Here is a 20,768-nt window from a genome sequence, read left to right on the forward strand (position 1 = left end):
TCTATCAACTCTAGAAATTAAAACAACAATACCAACACAAAAGCATCACTTTTTCAACCAAAGTCCATTGCATACTTTTTTGTGTAAAGGGCTAGACAGTAAATATTTTCAACTTTGTGGGCCACCTAAGTCTCTGCCATAGACAATATGCAAACAAATGGGCATGGCTGTGTTTCAATTAAACTTTATTATTATTAACATTTGAATTTCATATAACTTTTACATGTTGCAAAATGTTCTTTATTTAAATTCTATTGCAATATGCTTTAGAATGATACAGTTGTTTTTTTTTTTTTTTTTGAGACGGAGTCTCGCTCGTTGCCTAGGCTGGAGTGCAATGGTGCAATCTGGGCTCACTGCAAGCTCCGCCTCCTACGTTCACGCGATTCTCCTGCCTCAGCCTTCCGAGTAGCTGGGGCTACAGGCGCCCGCCACCACGCCCGGCTAATTTTTTGTATTTTTAGTAGAGACGGGGTTTCACCGTGTTAGCCAGGATGGTCTCTATCTCCTGACCTTGTGATCTACCCGCCTCGGCCTCCCAAAGTGCTGGGATTACAGGCGTGCGCCACTGCGCCTGGCCAATGATACATTTTTTAGTCTTTCTTAGCTTAAAATCTAGAAAAAATTTTAAGGCTTTTTAAACATTTTTTTCAGTAACTGAATAATTTTAAAAGTCAATGAAATATTTAGACATGTAAAATGGACTTTTCAGGAGAAGAAAATGGTAGCCTAATAGTTATTAGATTATTGTCCAGAATAATTTTTGACTTAATAAGCCTCTGTTGATCATTTCATTGCCTCTTTTTTTGGAATATGCATCTTTTAATGTGTCCTTCAAGGCAAAGGCTCTATCTTATCTATCTTGGGTCTTGCATTTTCCCAGGGCAATGTTTTTCACATTTTTTAAAAACAACTATACTGTAATCAATTTTCAAAGAAAATGTTCCGTGGGACCACAGTATATACAAATAGCAGTGACAATAAAAAATAGTAACTCTCCCATAAATACAAAGAAACAGTTAACCCAGTGCTCTAAAGTAAAGGCTACAGTGATTTTGTATAACATTTATATGCAGTTTTCTTGATCCTACATGCTTGTGTTTTTCACAGTGTTATGTTTCTGAAATTGAGATACCTTTCATAATTGATGTCAGAAGAAACTTGTCAGCCACCAGACCCAGAAATATGTCATAATATGGGAACTTAGCAATACATAAAGGTATATACTCCTGTGACCTCAGCTGAATTATTTGCGTTGGTTGCATCCCACAAGGTTGACTCCTATATTTAGTTTGTTGCTTGAAATGTCTTGGGATATATTACTTTATGATCAAGTTTTGAAAAAACAGGTAATATTTAGTCTGAAGTTTGTCTGACATACTAAGCAGTGTGATTAAAGTAGAAGTTGCCTAAGCTCAGCACTTTATTATGCCTTGAAATTATACTGCCTATCCTACAGGTGAAGGTGTTATGAATGCAGCTTGTCACTGTAACCCTATTCATAGTTCTGAAAGGCTGAGAGTGACTCAGAAGAATATTTTTGCTCTGAATATGAAGAACGCTTAGACTAAAACTTTAATTATGATACTGAAGAAGAAAGTGGTAGGTGATTGCATGAATAAGTACATAATATTGTTAATTTCTAAAAACTGTGTGTAGTTAATGTAGTGCTTCTTTTTGGAAAGGCTGTTGTTAAATTGATGGTAAATTCTATAACCAATATCACCTTAAAGCAAGTAAGCATGGTAAAGTATTATAAAACCATGATAATATCATATGTGGCTTATTATTGTTATCTGAGTGTTGTACAACTCTGTTATGCTGTGATGAGACCTCATGCAAACAGGTATGTCAAAGATATGATGGGCTGTTAACTGAGCTTGACCCACATATGGTGTAGTGACATGCTCACTATTGCAGTGCAGAGATAACCAATAACAGATCATAACAGGTTTAAATATGTGCAAAGAGATGTCAGCAGAAGCTTTACTATATAGTGAATACTAAACAAGTAAGCCTGACAGCCCAGGATCATGTTTGGATGAATCTAGTGTGCTCAAATTAACATATAGTCCTACATTTGAGAATGTGTGATTTTTTTTTGTTCCTATCTATAAAATAATATTTTAAAATATATACATTTCAAATCAGAAGTTGGTGAATTCTCTGAAATATCTCTAGAGAACACTCGGTATTGGGGTTCACAGTATGAAAACCACTGACTTAATTCTTGCCCCATCTTGGTTGTTGCATCTGATCTTCTCTTGTGTCCCTCGTTTCACCCATTTGTATCCTTAGAAAATGATCTCATATTCTACTTCATCTTTATATCTTCACTGTCAACTCTTGGGTAGCAATATATGATGGAAGAAGCATGTACTTTGGAATCAGACAGACCTAGCTGGAATCCTAACTCTGTCACTTATTAACAACGTGATCTTAGGCAATTTACTTAATCTCTCTGAACCTCAGCTATTCACATCAGTACAATGAGTTATCCTTATCTTAACATGGCACAGTATTATTATGATATCAAATATTCATTGAGTATTTACTCTGCATATTAGTCAAGGTTTTCCAGAGAAGTAGAACCAATGGCACACACACACGCACGCATGCACACACACACACACACACACGCACTTTATTATAAGGAATCAACTTTCATAATTATGATGGCTAACAAGTCCAAAATCTGCAGTATGGTTCAGCTGGCAGGAAACCCAGGAGAGTCAATGTTCCAGTTTGAGTCCGAAGGCAGTCTGTTGGGGAATTCAGTATTTTTCTGGGAGGCCAGTCTTTTTGTTCTATACAGACTTTCAACTGATTGGATGAAGTTCACCTTTATTAGGGAGGACAATCTGTTTTACCCAAACTTTACTGATTTCAATGTTAATCTCATCCAAAAACACCCTCCCAGTTGACACATAAAATTAACCATCACTCTTTGTAAGCACTTTCTATGCATTAAGTGATAGCAAATAATGCCAGACATAGGGTGTCTTTAATAAATGGTAAGCACTGTTATCAGCAACAACAGGATTATTATAATTAGCACCTTTTCATCTTTCTGTCTGGGCTCTGAGAAAGTACCTCTCTTCTCTAAATTTATCTCTCCTCTCCTATGAATTAGACCCAGTGCTTTCTCTGAATTATGGAGGTCACCCTCCTACAAATGCCCCTTCCCAATTCCACATCTGTAGGCTTTCTTTGCCATTGACTTTTATCCCTAGCTTTTAAATTTACAGGCATATGTCAGTTAACAATGGGAATGTGTTCTGGGTAATATGTCCTTAGGCATTTTTATCATTGTGAGAATACTATAGAGTATACATACCTACACAAACCTAGATGTCGTATAGCCTACTACACACCTAGGCAATATGACAGAGCCTTTTGCTTCCAGGCTACAAACCTGTACAGCTTGTTACTGTACTAAATACTGCAGGCAGTTGTAACACAGTGGTATTTGCATGTCTGAACATGTCTAAACACAAAAAAGATGCACTAAAAATACTATGTAATGATCTCGTGGGACCACTGTTGTATATGCAGTCTGTTGTAGACTGAAATGTCATGCAGTGCATGACTGTACCTTATATACTCAAAGTATCACCTTTGTTCGTTTGTCCCCTTGTGTGCATCGTCCTAATATGGAATTTCTCTGTTGCTTAGGGCCACGTATTAGTTTGCTAGGGCTACCATAAAAAAATACCACACATTTGGTGGCTTAAATAACAAGAATTTATTATCTTACAGTTTTGGAGACTAGAAGTACAAGATCAAGGTGTTGGCAGGTTTGATTTCTTCTAAGGGCCATGAGGAAGAGTGTATTCCATGTCTTTCCCCTACCTTCTGGTGCTTTGCTAGAAATCCTTGGCATTCTTTGACTTGCAGAGGCATCACCCTGATCTCTGTTTTTATCTTCACATGGCGTTCTCCCTGTGTGCCTGTCTCTGAGTCCAGACTTCTTTACTATTAATATAAGGACACCAGTCATATTGGATTAGGGTCCACTCTAGTGACCTCATTGGAATGTTATTACCTCTGTAAAGATTCTATCTCTAAATAAGGTTACATCCTTAGGTACTGGGGGTTAGGACTCAAACATACCTTTTTTTGGGGAAACACAATTCAACCTGTAACAATCAATAACAGTCTTTAGGAGAAGAATGAGATATGGAAGTAATTTGAAACCATAAAATATATACATGTAGGGAGTTAATCTATGAAACCTTTTGAAAGCCATATGTGCCTCATATATAGTGGTCCATAAATAGCATGGAGACATTGCAGAGGATGTTAAGGGATATGATACAGGAACAATCCAAGAGGGTCATAAGAAAAAGGACCTTTTGCTCTTGAGAGGACTGAAGAATGACTTTCCATTTATGAAATTTTGGTACATGTCCACTAAAAACAGGATGAAGGCCAAATATTAGGAAGAATATTTTGATAATGGAGAAGGTTGCATATAAAAACATTTTATTGAGGAGAATTAAATAATGTTGCCTGGAAGTTTTAGGATGATCATCTTTAGGACTCAGAAAAAGAGAAGAAACATTATTAAAGAATGGTCCCTGAACAAGTATAGACACCCTCACATTTGCATTGCATTTACTATAGAATTGAAAAATGTTCTGACCTTTTTTTTTGGCTTTTAATATATTTGACTAGGAGTAAAGGCTAAGCAACACCTATTTGCAATGAGTGTCCTCGTGTGGGCTCTAAACATATCATGTTTGTGTAATTAATTAATTGACATTAATTTGTTCAATTTCTGCTCTGTCCCAGGCACTGAACAATATGATGGAGATAAAAGATAAATATTACACTTACATTGTCCTCAAGAAGTTAGTCTTCTGAGGGAAAGATATTAGCAAACAAATTGTAATGTCAATTATGTGCCATGTTCCATGCTGGGCACAGAGGATACAATAGTTTTAAAAAAACACAAGATCTATAAGGTGTTTCTTCTTGTGGACCTTACAGTCTAGGGTGTTTGGAAGTATGGGGGATTGGCAGACAAGTAAATACACATTTTGTGGTAAAGGCTCAGGTGGAAGAAATACAGGATAGAATAGAGCACACCACAGGGAATTAATCTAGACTTCAGAGAGGCTCACACATACATAATTTATGTGTGACTATTTCATTGCATTTGAGGTTTCTTGGAAATAGAGGTTAGGTTTTATTTTAAGGAAGTTATCATTTTTTTTTTTTTTTAGTGTGATGTGGCTGGGCCAAAGATGCCATGTCCAGTGATGGTAATAGGAGAATCTTTTTAAAAATTAACAGCCACCTAATAAATCAATAGTTCCATTCAGTGGGAGCTCCTGCAGACTTAAAAAGAAGAGAATCTGGCGCAACATTTCCTTTAAAGTTCATTTTCCTAGAGTGTGAATGGAAGCAAGAGATTATAACATTTTGAGATCAAAAAAATTCTGAAATGCCTGTAAAAATTATTATCTCCAAATTATCATGATTTGTGCTTTTAATGACCTGATTGCAAAGATGAACATTTTGAATTATTAAATTGCTTATTAGGATTGGTTAATGAATCAATTATCTTTTACTGTATGTTTTGCTATTGGAAAAAAATGTCAACTTAAGTGTTTTGCAGACCTTTACTTAGGCATATGTTGCTTTTATGAAAAAAAAAAAAAGACATAAATATTAAGTAAAAGGGATTTAAAGCAAGGTTTTTGCAGTAGAATCTTATTAATTCCTTGGTAAACTTTGAACCAATTGTCTACGTTCTCTGCCTGTGTCTTGCTCCTTGCTTCTGTAATTCACTGTGGGAATGGGGGATTGTTAATCCAGGGGTGCTGTCCAATCCTGCCTCTCTCAAGTTTTGCTATTGATCTCCCTCCCAGTGATGATAAAGCTTCAAGAAAATGAGAGTGGTGTTAGTATTGGTCCTCAAACTCAAGAACAGGGTGAAACTTAAATCTTGAGTCATACAATTGTGTCTAGATACATTCCCTTGCTCCCCAAAAGGAGAAGTAAAGAAGATGCTAACTTTAATTTGTGGTACTCAGCAGTTTGTTTTCTTGAGGGTTAAGTAATAACAGTGGAAGAAAAAAAGGGTTAAAATGGCACCAAGAACCCAATTCCATGTTTAGTTTGAAAGTGGGAAATCAGCTACCACTGGGAAGTCTGAATCCAATGCCATGATGGTCTTTGAATCCTTCTGAGGAATAATCATGCATAGCCATAACATAACTGTATAACAGAGCAGAGAATATAAACAAATGAAGGCGAAGGAAAGATTAAGACAGATGAGAAAAATTCCAGAATTGACTGATCATTTTTGTCTGTTTAGATGATTTCAGGCGGAATCCTGGAGACCAGCTTTATCACAATTGAATTTTAAAAATCATCAGCTTTGCCATTGTGATGCAGCATCAGTTTCAGTATTATCTTTGGAGCATTAATTCTTAATCATCTTCATCTTAGAACATTTTTGAGGTCACTTCTGGTCTCTCTTTCACCAATGAAGAAACAAATAAAAGTCCCCAAACTCTATCGGGTGGAATTACACAGTATTTTTTTTATTATTATTTTGGGAAAGGTCGATTCAAGGCAGTAACTTGCAAGCAAGTGTTAGAAAGGATTTAATAAATAGTAATTTTTCTGTACACATAGTGAGAGGTCATTAAATCATTTGATTGTTGAAAGTCATAAGGAAGTCTAGCATGCGCTTTGCCTGTAGTGGTTCATGCCAAGCAGATTCCTGACTCTACAGCCCAGAGCTTATCAGAGGATTTATGTCCCCAGAGAGAAATGTCACCTCCACCTTTCAATAAACACTTTAGCTGAGAAAAATCAAGTACTTTAATTCCAAATCTTGAGTTAATTCCAGAATGACAACCATGGCTCGGAAAAATATGGGTATTTCTCTGTCAAAGGGCAGAGAAACCTAGTAGAGAGTGTTTACTTTGGGTCCTAGTGATGGTATCTGAACAAGCTAGGTGAACAAAGAGCCTCAATAAGGGATTTTGAGGTCTAGTAAAAGAGAGGAAATGCCAAATAAATGGAATAATTATAAAACAAATACCAGCAAAGTTAAATCAATATATCATGTGGTAGATATCCTTATATCACTCATGTCATGTCTATTTTGTTTCTATATTAGGCAGAAGAGAGGTGGAACTTGTTTTCCTTTTTCCCTCTCAGCTACAGATGGACACGCTTAAAACTGTTTCTCTGCTTCTGTTCTCTAAAATGTGATTGTCTAACAGTAACAGTGATGACGTTTTAACAGTTGCACAAGTTTCTTTCTTTAAACTTTTAAAAATGCCAGCCAGTAACCCAGTGGCATTTCTACCATAAAATCTTAAGGCCAATTCATTTCCCCTCTTCCTTATTTTCTTGGTTTCAAATATATTTTTATTGCCAATGGAAATAAAAATCCTAAATTAGAGAGCAATGGTATCCCTTGTCCTGTGAATAAAGAGCTCCTAAATGTGAACTTATACAGGATGCAGCAATTTATAGGGTAGTTAATCATTCTTCTTTCTAGCCAGTTGTTCCAGCTACAGTTTTATGGCTCTTGTTAGTGGCTTCATTCCCAGATAGAATAAAAATCAAACCAAAATCATGGAAAGGCACTCTGAGGATGCTTCTCTAAAGTAGATGGGCATCATCTATAAATCACAATGCTTTGTTTCTCCTGTTATCTTTCAAGATGGGTGGGATTTTTGTTTTTTTGTAGCATTGCTTATTATTGCCTCTCAAGTGCTTAAGTCTTTGAAATCCAAGTCATGTGAGTGAATTAGATACAGCTGTTGGAAGTGGCCTTTCAACACCAATGGTACACATTCCTTGGTTTCTTTACAATACTATTGCTCTTACAACTTTTTATCTGAAATCATAAATTCATAGTTGTCCCAAAAGTTAAGTTCCTTGCTTCTAGAGGACAGAAAATAGACAATTTACACAACTCATGGTGCATGTCACCAGTCCTTAGATCTTCTCATGAGCTATGCATGAAATCTTAACTCACTTGCTGTAGCCACCAGCCATTAACATATTTGAAAGACCTTAGTGTATCAAAGCCACTATAATGAAAATTTTGATTTCACCCGTTCTAGGAGTGAAAAACCAAATGTTTAGTAAAACTTTCTAAAATTAACACTGACAGTTGATTTCTGTATGCTGTTGTTCTTAATAATAACTTTATTGAGATATAATTCATATTCAAAACAACTTACCCATTTAAAGCATACAATTCAATGATTTTTTTTTTTAGTATATTCAAAGAGTTGTCCATCGCCATAACCAATTTTAGAACACTTTCATCACTGCAGAAAGAAACTCCATTCCTATTAGCAGTCATTCCTTATTCCAAATCCCCCTACTCGCCCTAGACAACTACAAATGTACTTTCCATCTCTATAGATTTGCCTATTCTGGAAATTTTATGTAAATAGAACAAAGTGTTCTTTTGTGACTGGCTTGTTTCACTTAGCATATATTTTTTTAAAGATTCATCCCTGTTGTAGCATGTATCAGTGCATCATTCTTTTCTATTTTTTTTAGAGACAGGGCTTTGCTCTGTTGCCCAGGTTGGAATGTGCAGTGGCATGATCATGGGTCACTGTAGCCTTGAAGTCATGGGCTAAAGCGATCCTCCCACCTCAGTCTCCCGAGTAGCTGAGACTACAGGCATGCACCACCATGACTGGCTAATTTATAATTTTTTCTAGAGACAGGGTCTTGCTATGTTGTCCAGGCTGGTCTCAAACTCCAGGGCTCAAGTGGTCCTCCTGCCACAGCATCCTAAAGTGCTGGGATTACAGGTGTAAGCCACAGCACCTGGCTTGCATCGTTCTTTTTATTGTTGAATAATATTCCATTTGTAAGAATATGTATTTTATTTTCCCCTTTCCCCAGTTGATAGATATTTCGAGTGTTCCTAATTCTTGTCTATTATAAATAATGCTGCTATGAACATTTGTGTGCAAGTTTTTGTGCGGACATACATTTTCCTTTCTTTTGGGCATATACCTATGAGTGTAATTGGTGGGCCATATAGTAACTTTATGTTTAATCTTTTGAGGATTTTTCAAACTGTTTTTCAAAGTGGCTGCATCATTTTAAATTCCTTCCATCATTGTGTGAGGGTTTCAATTTCTCCACATATTTGCAACACTTACTATTATCTACATTTAAAAATTACAGCCATCCTACTGAGTATGAAGTGGTATTTCACTGTGTTTTATTTTTTTTTCCTCGCCAATGTTTGTGGATTTTCTTTCCATTTTCTTGATGATGTCCTTCAAAGCACAAAAGTATTTAATTTTGATAATTTCCAATTTATCTGTTTTTTGTTATTGCTGCTTGTGCTTCTGGTGTTGTATCTAAGTGTATGGTACTTTAAAAAGTAGTTGTAATACGGCAAATTGGATACATGTGTAGGCTTTGGTGTCAGAATCCTAATTTTAAATTCTAACTCTGCCCTTGATAGATTAATTAAACTTACTTAGCCTCAGTTTTTCAACTGTAAGATGGAGATATTACCAAGACCTACCTCTTGAATTGTTGTGGGGATCAGGTGAAATAATGTATGTGAAATATTTAGAATTATGCAGGTCTGTAGTGATGACTACTGATGTTAGCTATCATTATTGTTATAATCCAAATAATATATTCTGGTGCTTTGAAAATTAAACCAAAGCCAAGCAGTTGATATGAAGAAGCATGTAATAATGTACAGACACAATGCTTTATGGACAACATTGAATTTGGCTCTCATGAACTTCAGGAATAGTGGTCATGGTAGTTATTACCTCCAGCAGGAACTGTAGCTGAGAGATCTTCAGAGCTTTTTCCAAGGCTGTATCTCTGGGAAATAATAGAGACAAGATTACAGGCTAGGGCTGTATTTTCTTCTTAAAATCTTTAGTTCAGGTTTTTCGATAACAGATTTGTAGTAGGCATCAGGTGACAGGGGATTCGTATTTTTCAAGGTGAAATATTACCTTGTTGAGAAAGAAACCATGTGTGAGACAACCATATTGAGAAAGAAAAAGTGATTTTATAGAAAATTAATATACATAGTGAGCATTATATGAAAATCATGGAGTTAGAACATATTTGGCCAGAAAATTTACATTAGTAGTTACCCATGGCAATTAATGCTTTATAATTACATGTACCTTTTCTTTAATAAAAAAGAATTCTTTCCTTCCAAAGTTATGCATGTTATTGTTAAACATTAGAGAATATAGAGAAACAAAAAAGAAAATATCTTTTTTGATATTTTCTTAATATTCTTCTCTTCCTAATAATGTTTATATTTTAGAAGCATCTCATGAAATGGGTAGATCAATTTTCTATTTAATGTTTGAATTCATTAGACATGAAGTTAGCAAATTAATTTCCATTAAGGTGCCTATATGGTTGTAAATCCTGGATCGCCAGAAGATTTTTCAGTATTGGTTTGTAGTCTTTTGTTTAGCAGCAAATAATTAGTTCTCCAGAGCTTCTGAAATTAATTGACCACTTTAATGCTGTTTACCTACGTAGAGAAAGAAAAAGAACTTCTACAAGTCCCTTGGTAAAATTAAGCCTTGTGAACAATTAACTCAAACACACACATGGCTTATCTTTAGCGAGCATATACTCCCTAAAGTTGATTAAGCTGACCGAGTGGTTATTGCTTATAAATTCACCATTTTATGGAGAAGAAGCAAACACTGCTAAATACTTTGTGGAATCAGAGGAGGGGAAATTAGTAACTTGACCCCAATATTGCGATTTTAAATTGAATTCTTGAAGCCTACAAGTTTTACACAGGACTTTCAAGAGCTGGATATTATCTGTCAAGTCGTATTTTTATTATGATTCTTTGAGAAAAATATATCTGACTAAATAACCTGAATCTAAATTGGATAGAATAAATGTGACATTCAAAATGTTATTTATTATTTTAGAAAAATATCCTTATAGACACTAGATGAGTTTTAGTCTCAAATCAATCCCTCCCATCATAGTCATTTATCAAAATAACCAAAGCAAAGTGGTAGAGCTGTGTTCTAGAACTTTGGGATTTATGATCCCAGTCTTTTCCAATAAGTCCCCTCTTTCCTCTGCCTGCCTTCAACTTTTTTTTTTTTTTTTTTTTGTTTAGGATTATCCAGATTGTGTGACCTATTTCAAACTCATGGCAAATACATTGGATGATGAGAAAATTTCTAATGTATTTGAATTTGTCTATACAAATTAATTTAGAGTAATCTCTATTTAGTTCCTCAAGTGTTAATTATTTCATGCAAAAAGGAAAAAGTCTATTAGTCTTTAAGTGTATTAATATGTCAATATTTGGGAGAAGTGTCATGCAACTAGTGGTTTGAATTTGCTATTTTATTTTATTTGCCTAGTCAAATAAAAAGTAATGTTAAATACATGGAAGCATGGTTGTTTTCTACACTAAAAATCATTTTAACTTGAAAAGATCCGATATCCATGACCTTCATCTGAAGTTTTGGCAGATGAAAATGTCAGATGCCTCTGTTGGATTAATGAAAGGCAAATGTCAAATTGAAAAATGAGTATAAGCTTTAATTATATGACTTTAGGAGGGTATGTTATGAAAATCAAAGCTTTAATAGTGATTATAATTGGCAAGTTCTTTTTTTTATAAGGAATTACAAGTCACTGTATACAAAAATTAGAAGTTTTGTCCTAAGAAATGAAATTTACTAAATATAGTTTCATCTCTCTCTCTCTCTCTCTGTGTATGTGTATAAAAAGTCAAGTGATAGGGCTTTTCTTGAATAAAATCTGAAATCTCTTATAGTTAAGTGAACAGAACAGTGTATCTAGGATGCTACACTTTTTTTTCAAAGTTAGTTTAAAACTTATAAATAGTAAAATCTGTATGCCTTAGGGAATCTCTGTCTGCTACCCCATAATGAATGATTAATTAATTTCTGTTAGAAATAGCCAGGACTAGGCTGGGTGTGGTGGCTCATGCCTGTAATTCCAGGACTTTGGGAGACCAAGGCAGGAGGATCTCTCAAGCCCAGGAATTTGCAACCAGTTTGGGCAGGCTGATGAGATCCTATCTCTACAAAAACAAACAAACAAACAAATGACAATAAGAAAGAAAGAAGTAGCCGGAGCTTTGAACAAAATTTCTAAGTAAACTAATGTACAAGTCCGTTGTCAATATGTAGTGGCTGGTTATGAATGGAGGAGAAGGACAAGATGAACTAGAGGTGAGAGGAGAAGACAGCAGGAGCAAGTGAAAGGCAGAGCCAAGTTTATTGCTGTTTGGTTATTCCAGGTGTGTCTGCTTTGTCTCATGGAACACCTGGATGATCATTGATTTCTAGTGGAAGAAATGCTGAAGTAAAAGTCCTGACTGTGCATTTAAAAATTCTAGGTTTAATATACTCAGGGTTTTTCAAAAGGAAGGGTGGCTGGAGTTTTGCACTAACTAATATTTCATAAAGTGTGTAAGTATATATGTCTGGGTTTTTTTTTTTTTTTTTTTTTTTTTTTTTTTGTATTTCTAAGACTGGCCTGAGGTAGACATGGAGAATTCCTTGATGGGACATAATTTTCATTCAATTTTATTGGTTTAACCTCACAAAATAAAATATATCCTTAAGATGACTCTGTGGCCATTGTTGGGCAGCGTGAGCGTAATGGTTTTTAATTATCATAATTTACCTTAAACCCAATTTCTTTTCAGGATATAAATAGAAGTTTATTCTAGTGAATCTTCCAGGAACTACTAAATAATACTAATAATTATGGATGGTGAATTTAAGTCTTTATATTACTGAATTTGTTTGGTTTGATCATGCTAGGCTGTGGCATTCTTGCTAATCAAAACTATGTATCATGGTGTAACATAACTTATTAAAATGGGCACAGATAACACAGGAAGCTTTTTATAAAAGCAACTCACAAATTGTGTTATTTGAAATGGACTGGCCATTTATGGAAATGATCACTGGGTTGTAGATATGGATCAAAAGAGTTATGTTTATATTTTGTAAAATACCTTGAGGAGATTTATTTTTAAATTTCTTGAAAATGCCTTTTTTTGTATGGTATTGACAGTGAAATTCTGCTGATTTGTAAATATAGTGTCATATTTTAATAATTTCAAACACATTGGAAATGCAGAATTTATTAATAGTGGGAGCACATTTTCCTTTTTACTAAATGTTCTACAGGTTCTTTTCTTTCCATCCACACAGAGTGCCATTACCCTCATTCTAAGCCTTTCAAACATCTGGAAGTAAGTGATCTGCTGCACTTAGCTCTTTCCAGCTGAGCTGATTGTTAAATTTTCAGAAAATTTGGTGAGCTAATTGTTAAACATGGCCATTATTAAAAATTAAATTATTTCAACTTATAATTACATAAGTTATATTAAAACAAAAGTATTAAAAACTCAAACGTTGGCTGGCTAGGCGCAGTGGCTCACGCCTGTAATCCCAGCACTTTGGGAGACCAAGGCGGGCGGATCGCCTGAGGTCAGGGGTTCAAGACCAGCCTAACCAACATGGAGAAACCCTGCCTCTACTAAAAATATAAAAAAATAGCCGGGTGTGGTGCTGCATGCCTGTAATCCCAGCTACTTGGGAGACTGAGGCAGCAGAATTCCTTAAACCCAGAAGGTGGAGGTTGTAGTGAGCCGAGATTGTGCCATTGTACTCCAGCTTGGGCAATAAGAGTGAAACTCTGTCTCAAAAAAAAAAAGAAAAACCTCAAAAGTTATCACTTCCTAATTATTTTACATTTTACTATTATCTATGCTATTAAGGTTATTTCTCTTCATTGTATTTAAAAGGTGGACTGTATTCTATTGTGCTTTCATTGTACTATATTCTAATATGCAACTGTGTATCCTTTCCCAACTCTGTGTTCAACGACTTTATATTTGGTTGCTTGAAAATGGTGATGATGAGCGTATTTACATCATAGAAATTGGCAAATGCCATAAGTTAGTTTTTGTTTTTGTTTTCCAGAGAGGGGATTGTTAAATATTTGCCTGCATGCAACACCGCTACATGCAGTCTGCTATGTTTTGTTCTTTCTGCTTTCTGTCTAGCACAACCCAGCATACTAAATTTTCTTAAATAAGGAAAGCTGAACATGGTAAAAGAATGAATGAAGTCAGAAGAATGTGGAAAAATCTAGTCTTTGCCATTTAGTCCAGTTTAGCATCTCTAAGCTTCCATTTGTTTATCTGTAAAATTGGGCAATGATCCCTTTTTGTTCTACCCATTTAAGAAGATTTTCAAAAGAAAACCACAACCTGCTCATGTTTATGAAGGCACTTTGGAAAGCGCTAAATATGCAGTTTTTTATTAGTAGTAAACACTTACTTCACCTTTTCACTTCTTGACTTTAGTTTACAAGGACTCATAATCTAAATTATATCGTAAATTGCTGTCCCAGATTTTTTTACAGCCTAACTGCCACCTATATGTTTGACTTTCCTTCTGTTCTTTATGTTAGATACTGGGATGGTATGCACCAAATGAGTGTGCCATCACTTTCTCAGACGATGCCCACTGAAGACCCTGCATGATCATAGCATGCATTTTCCTGCTGTATTCATACTGGCCTCAAGTATTTTCATTATTGCTCTCCAGGAAAAATTACAAATGAATCAAACTGGGCAATGAAGACTAAACCTAATTATCACTCTTTGTTAAAGACAGCTCTTGTTAAAATGCAGATATTGCAAATTAATGGAAAAAAATGCCATAGTAAGCCATAATCACTTATTAATAGCTTTGTAAGGAATAATTGATGAAGTTACTTGACCTTAGAGCCCTAATTCAGTTAAGTTTTAATGAAGGACAAGTTGTAGAGATATCAGGAACCCAGGGCAGGCACCTACTGAAGAAGTTCCAGACCAAGGAAGTATAAAGAAGGACCTGGACCCTTAGGGTGGGAGCAATGAGGTTGGACATGAGGGCCACCTGTGAAGTTTTGCCCCAGAACAGTGTCAAAATGTTTACATTTGGCATAGACCTTTCTCTTTTTGTTCTGAATGGCTTTGCTAGAATATTTTTTCTATTACGAATTTATCTTGCTTCTCAGATATTGCTAAAGCACTCCCTTTTGATTTTTGGTGCTTTTGATACATTACCAAATAAGGTCTGAATGACACCAAATTTTAGAATTCTCCAGAGAAAAGAAAGTGAGGGAAAAAGCATAGGTTTGGGACTCACTAAATCCCAGTTCAATTCCTTTCTTTAATAAATACACAAAATTTTACCTGCGAAAGCTCTCATGCTCTCAAATTTTAATTAGAAATTTCTCTTTGTACATGATTGATTTCACAATCCCTCTTCTGCCTCCTCTTCCACTTTCTTCTTTCTAGATTTTCCTATCTTTATGAAGATTATTCAGCCTTATCCTTAATAGTTAGAAACAATACTTTTGAAAAATCACTAGAGTATCCTGAATAGTGATTTCCCATGCCAACTTTACTCATTTCCATTATAAATTATTATTTATTGATGCCTAGAGGGCAGATGAGTGTAGCTGCTATGGAGTGACGAGACAAAACATAAGAAAGTTATGATCCTACCCTCAAGTAATGATTCATACATGATTATTAAGTCAACAAATTGATAGAAACTAGTCACTAACTCTCTGGCTATAGTCAGTTCCTTCAACGAATAGCTCATTAGTGAGTATGCTGTGTTATAGTAACAAAATTATATAAGGCTTTTGATTAAGTGTTGATTAAGTGCCTGTCTTATTCAGAGTTCATTTTATATTTGAAATGGAAGAGGCTGGACTTCAGCAATTTGCTATAAACTGCTAGTATATGATTATTTGGGGGCAGTTATTTTTTAAAGAATAATTTAAATATGGAATGTTTAGCAGTTTGTTTTTTTTCCCTGAGAAAAGCCATACCATTATTCCCAATCCCTTTGACAAAGTGTCAGTCATGTTAGTTCAGAGATATTGATGTTTTATATAGGTGTACCCTGTAAGAGATGAAGCCTGGTATTTACAGAAATTGACTTATTTTATTCTCATATTTACGTGTACATAATTTTTCACATGCCAGAAAATTTGAATGGTATCAGATTCTAAATCTGTATTGGAGACCAAATCAAGTGAATATCTGTTCCTCCTCTCTTTATTTTAGCTGGACCAGACCAATTTTGAGGAAAGGATACAGACAGCGCCTGGAATCATCAGATATATACCAAATCCCTTCTGCTGATTCTGCTGACTATCTATCTGAAAAATTGGAAAGGTATATTCATGTGCATTGTTTAGTTGAAGAGAAAAATTCATATTATTAATTATTTAGAGAACAGAAAGCAAGCATATTGAAACATATTGTAGGTTTAATTCTTATATTTAAAAATAGGAGCCGTTACTGACTAATGCCTGCAATCCCAACTACTTGGGAGGCCAAGATGAGAGGATTGCTTGAGACCAGGAGTTTGAGACCAGCCTGGGCAACACAGCAAGATCTTGTCTCTACACAAAATAAAAAAGTTAGCTGGAAATGGTAGTGCATGCTTGTATTCCCAGCTACTCAGGAGGCTGAAGCATGAGGATTACTTGAGCCCAGAAGTTCAGGGTTGCAGTGAGCTATGATTGTGCCACTCCAGCCTGGGTGACAGAGCAAGACCCTCTCTCTCTCTCTCTAAAAAAAAAAAAAAAAAGGAACATCTCATCTTTAAACAATAAAATTATAAAAGAAAAATAATCAGTTTCCTGAGAAATGATTTTTTTTTTCCTGGAAAATACACATTCGATTTCAGATAATGTATCTCATTAGAGACCATGAGATGGATTTTGTGAAAACTAAAGTAACACCATTATGAAGTAAATTGTGTATATTTGCTTTCAAAATCTTTATATTTGAATACAAATGTACTCCCTGGGAAGTCTTAAGCTAATGACTACTGGCTATCGAACAAATGTAAAGAATTGTGTATTTTTGAGTACCTATTACATGCCAGGTAGAATATCTTCTCTCAGCCACTCTGAGTGGAAAGCATCATTATCTCCATTTTATAGAAAAGCAAACTGAGGCTCAGAGAGATGGTATGCCTTGCCAGTTAATGAATGATGGAACCATGATTCCAGCTGAGGTCTGTATTGCCTTGCTCTCTAGGAATGGTAGTCCCCACCATAAAGAATTTCTCAATTTCCTTTCCAATCAAAAGGTTAAGACCCTTTTGATTGCCAGTGACAGAAACCCAATTAACTAGCTTAAGTAAATAAAAAGAAGGAGTTTATTGGCTCATGAAGCCTGAACTATGTGAAGACCTAGGTAGAGAACTGGCCTTAGGAACTCAATGGGACCAAGGGCTCAAATGCCACCTGGTGGCATTTGCCTTATGCTGGTTTTATTTTCTCAGACCGTACCAGCTTTCTACATAAAGTGGATCCTCGGTTAGAACTCTTCGCTCCTATCTTTAAGGACCTTGAAAGAAGGAGCCCTTTGTCCTTGGCTAAATGTGAAAAATCCCAGAGACTCTTGAGTCACAATGCTTACCCCTTGGGCCACTGCTAGTCTAAAATGAGCTAGGCTGAGTCTTGTGCCAATAGCACAGGCCTGATGCCAGGTAAAAGGGAGAGTGAGTAGGGATGAAAGGTAAGACATAGCTAATAAATTATTGTACAAAGTAAAAACATTGAGTTGACTTGCAATTTGTTTCTTTTAATTAAATTCATTTCTTTTTTTTGGCATTTTGAAGGCAAAGTAAGATACTAAACTTTATTTTTATTGATTTTATTCAAAGAATTAAGCTAGTAGGAGTAGCAGATTCACACTTCTAAGATCAAGGGCCAGCTTCTATTAATGAACACTTTGTGTGTGCAAGTGCCATGAGGTAGGGATACTTTGTTTTGTTTTTTATTTTTTATTGGGTTTGATCTCTTTTGTTTGTGATATATCCCCAAGTGTCTAAATAGGACCTGGCATATGGTGTACACTCAATAAGTATTTGTCGAATGAATCCATGATTGAAGGTGAAATGGCTAGCGTTAATACAGAAACCTGTAGCATTGCTGGAGAGATAATATATAAAACATAATCCATTGCAGGTATATTGACAAGTTCAAAATAATATAATGGATATTGAGTATCTAAGTTTTTGTTGTTGAGACAGAGTCTCGCTCTGTTGCCCAGGCTGCAGTGCAATGGTGCGATTTCGGCTCACTGCAACCTCCACCTCCCGGGTTCAAGTGATTCTCCTGCCTCAGCCTCTTGAGTTGCTGGGTTTACAGGCACCTGCCACAACGCCTGGCTAATTTTTGTATTTTAGTAGAGGTGGGGTTTTGCCATGTTGGCTAGTCTGGTCTTGAACTCGTGACCTCCAGTGATCTGCCCACCTCGGCCTCCCAAAATGCTAGGATTATAGGTGTGAGCCACCATGCCTGGCTTTGAATATCTAAATTTTAATTGAATGCTGAGGGAATGATTATTCAGAGTAGGGCTGGGTTAACTGAAAAATGTGTACTGCAGATACGTTTGTATTTATGGCCAGATAGAGGACGTGAATCTGAATTTGCAGAATTATCTGGCTTAACATTTTTTTCTCTTCAGTTTTCACTGTATCCCCCATGTTGATTCAATTTAAAAAATATACTTATTTTACTTCAATTCAACAATGCTGTGCCAGTACAAACCCATACATTCTATCTATTATTTTTGTTTTGTTTTTATATCTCTTCACCCTGTTACTTCTTTTCTTATAAAATTGGTATTTGAAATTTATTGAAATATTTTGGAAGAGTGACATGCCATTTTTGGTACTTTGTACCTCTGCACCCTTGGGAAAGTGACCCTGGCTTCACATTTCATAACTGCCTTGTGACCATGGCCCTCAAGTGGTTGCCAGATGGTTGAAGAACATTAACCCATCTGGCTCAATTTTGTGACCATGGATTGAATCCTCTACATAACTGCAGTGTGCAGACCACATATCCATTCCAAGATTGTAGTCAGGATATGAACTTTATAAGAATAAAACTTCTTCCCTTCTGATTTGGGCCTGGTATGTGGTACTACTAGAACCACACCACCTACTCTTGGTGCTAACAATTTGTTGCACCAAGTTGTTCAAGTTTCACCCATTAAAGAAATTCTCCAACCTTGCCTTCTCCTCAGGTAACTACCCCATTCTCTTTTTTTCTTTCATAGCTAATATCCTCTGCTCTCCTGGTCTCTCTACTTCTCTTTCATTTGTATCTCAGCTCCTGAAGTATGGTTTCCACCATGTTCCTAAAACTACATTGCCCAGGGTCACTAGAGACCTCTTATGAAATATAACGACACTTTTCTACATAACTTCGGTGTGGACCACTTTTTCACATTGAACCCATTTTGTTGGTTTATGCACACACCCCTTCCTTGGCTTTCCCATCTGATCCATTTCTCCTTTGATGGAGAAGGTGAGTCTGCTCCATATTTAGCTTCTTACTCTGAGTAACCAAATGTTATGGATGGGAGGTTAGCTCTGTTTGTGAGAGAAAGGTGGAGAAGAGTGTGGGGAGGTAAATAGATGGGAAAAGGTAATTAGGCTTTATAGAAAGGTTCTCATTAGCGAGCTTCTGGGGGATGCCAAGATCCATGCTCAGAGATTGCCAAGCTTGTCTTCAAATCTCAGTTGTATATTACTCCTTTATGTTTTTTGTTTATTTGTGTTGTTTGTTTTTGAGACAGTCTCGCTCTGTTGCCCAAGCTGGAGTGTAGTGGTGTGATCTCAGCTCACTGCAACCTCCACCTCCTGGATTCAAGCAAATCTCCTCCCTCAGCCTCCCAAGTAGCTGGGACTACAGGCATGCACCACCATGCCCGGCTAATTTTTGTAGACAGGGTTTTACTTTGTTGGCCAGGCTGATCTTGAACTCCTGACCTCAAGTGATCTGCCCGCCTTGGCCTCCCAAAGTGTTGGGATTAGTGGCGTGAGCCACTGCCCTAGCCTACTCCTTTAGAGTGATTTAGAGCTAAGTTTATTTATGGTAACTTGATAGTAATGGGAATAACCATTAATGAAATGTAAAGCCTTTATCTAATTGTTTATCTAGTTCTTGCTTGTGGTTCATGAAATTTTTCATCTCTGTACAGTTTGAAAATTAAGATGATAATTTTTACAGATATTTTATTCCTTTGTGAAGAGAAAAAAAGGCTTTTATTAACAGAAGTCAGTGGCAATAACTTAATAAATACAATCAACTGGTGTTCCTATAATATTTAAAAGAAAACAAAGTTTGCTAGATTTCAGCCAGTTTTCAGACTATTTAATGTCTATTCTTACTGTAATAGAAAATATATAATTTGATCGTGTTCTCATTTTTCAAAGACTTTTACTCTAATAAATGACTTTAGTAGCTGAAAATGAAGTTTAATGATATTTTATGCCTCTACTTTTAAAAACAAAGTCTAACAGATTTTTCTCATGTTAAATCACAGAAAAAGCTACCTGACATTTTAACTTGTTTTTGATTTGTCAGTGAAATCTTGTAAAATCTGCCACAGTTCTAAACTGATAAAGATCAAGGTGTAAGGGAAAAATGTAGAATATTTATGTGTTTATTTTTTCTCCCTTGTTCTAAGCACAGCAATGGCTATTTGTAAAAGCCTTACTTTATTTGTCCACCCTTTTCATTGTTCTTTAGAAGCCCACCACTTTTCTTTAACACATACAATGTGGCCTTTTCATGAAATCAATTCCCTGCACAGTGATACAAGGCAGAGCATTGAATTCTGCCAAATATCTGGCTGAGTGTTTGGTGCTGGTGGGTCTCCA

General features: G+C 35.8%; 1 protein-coding gene across 1 annotated transcript in view; it reads left to right on the forward strand.

Annotated features, from left to right (window-relative positions):
• Window positions 1-20,768, forward strand: part of CFTR (cystic fibrosis transmembrane conductance regulator (ATP-binding cassette sub-family C, member 7)) — a 185,041-nt gene that overhangs the window by 8,326 nt on the left and 155,947 nt on the right. The window contains exon 2 of the mRNA XM_011937379.1: window positions 16,142-16,252. Coding sequence (XP_011792769.1) covers window positions 16,142-16,252 — 111 coding nt within the window. The remainder of the gene's footprint in view (window positions 1-16,141; window positions 16,253-20,768) is intronic.

This window comes from Colobus angolensis, unplaced genomic scaffold, assembly GCF_000951035.1.
Source record: "Colobus angolensis palliatus isolate OR3802 unplaced genomic scaffold, Cang.pa_1.0 Scaffold163, whole genome shotgun sequence".
NCBI lineage: Eukaryota > Metazoa > Chordata > Mammalia > Primates > Cercopithecidae > Colobus > Colobus angolensis.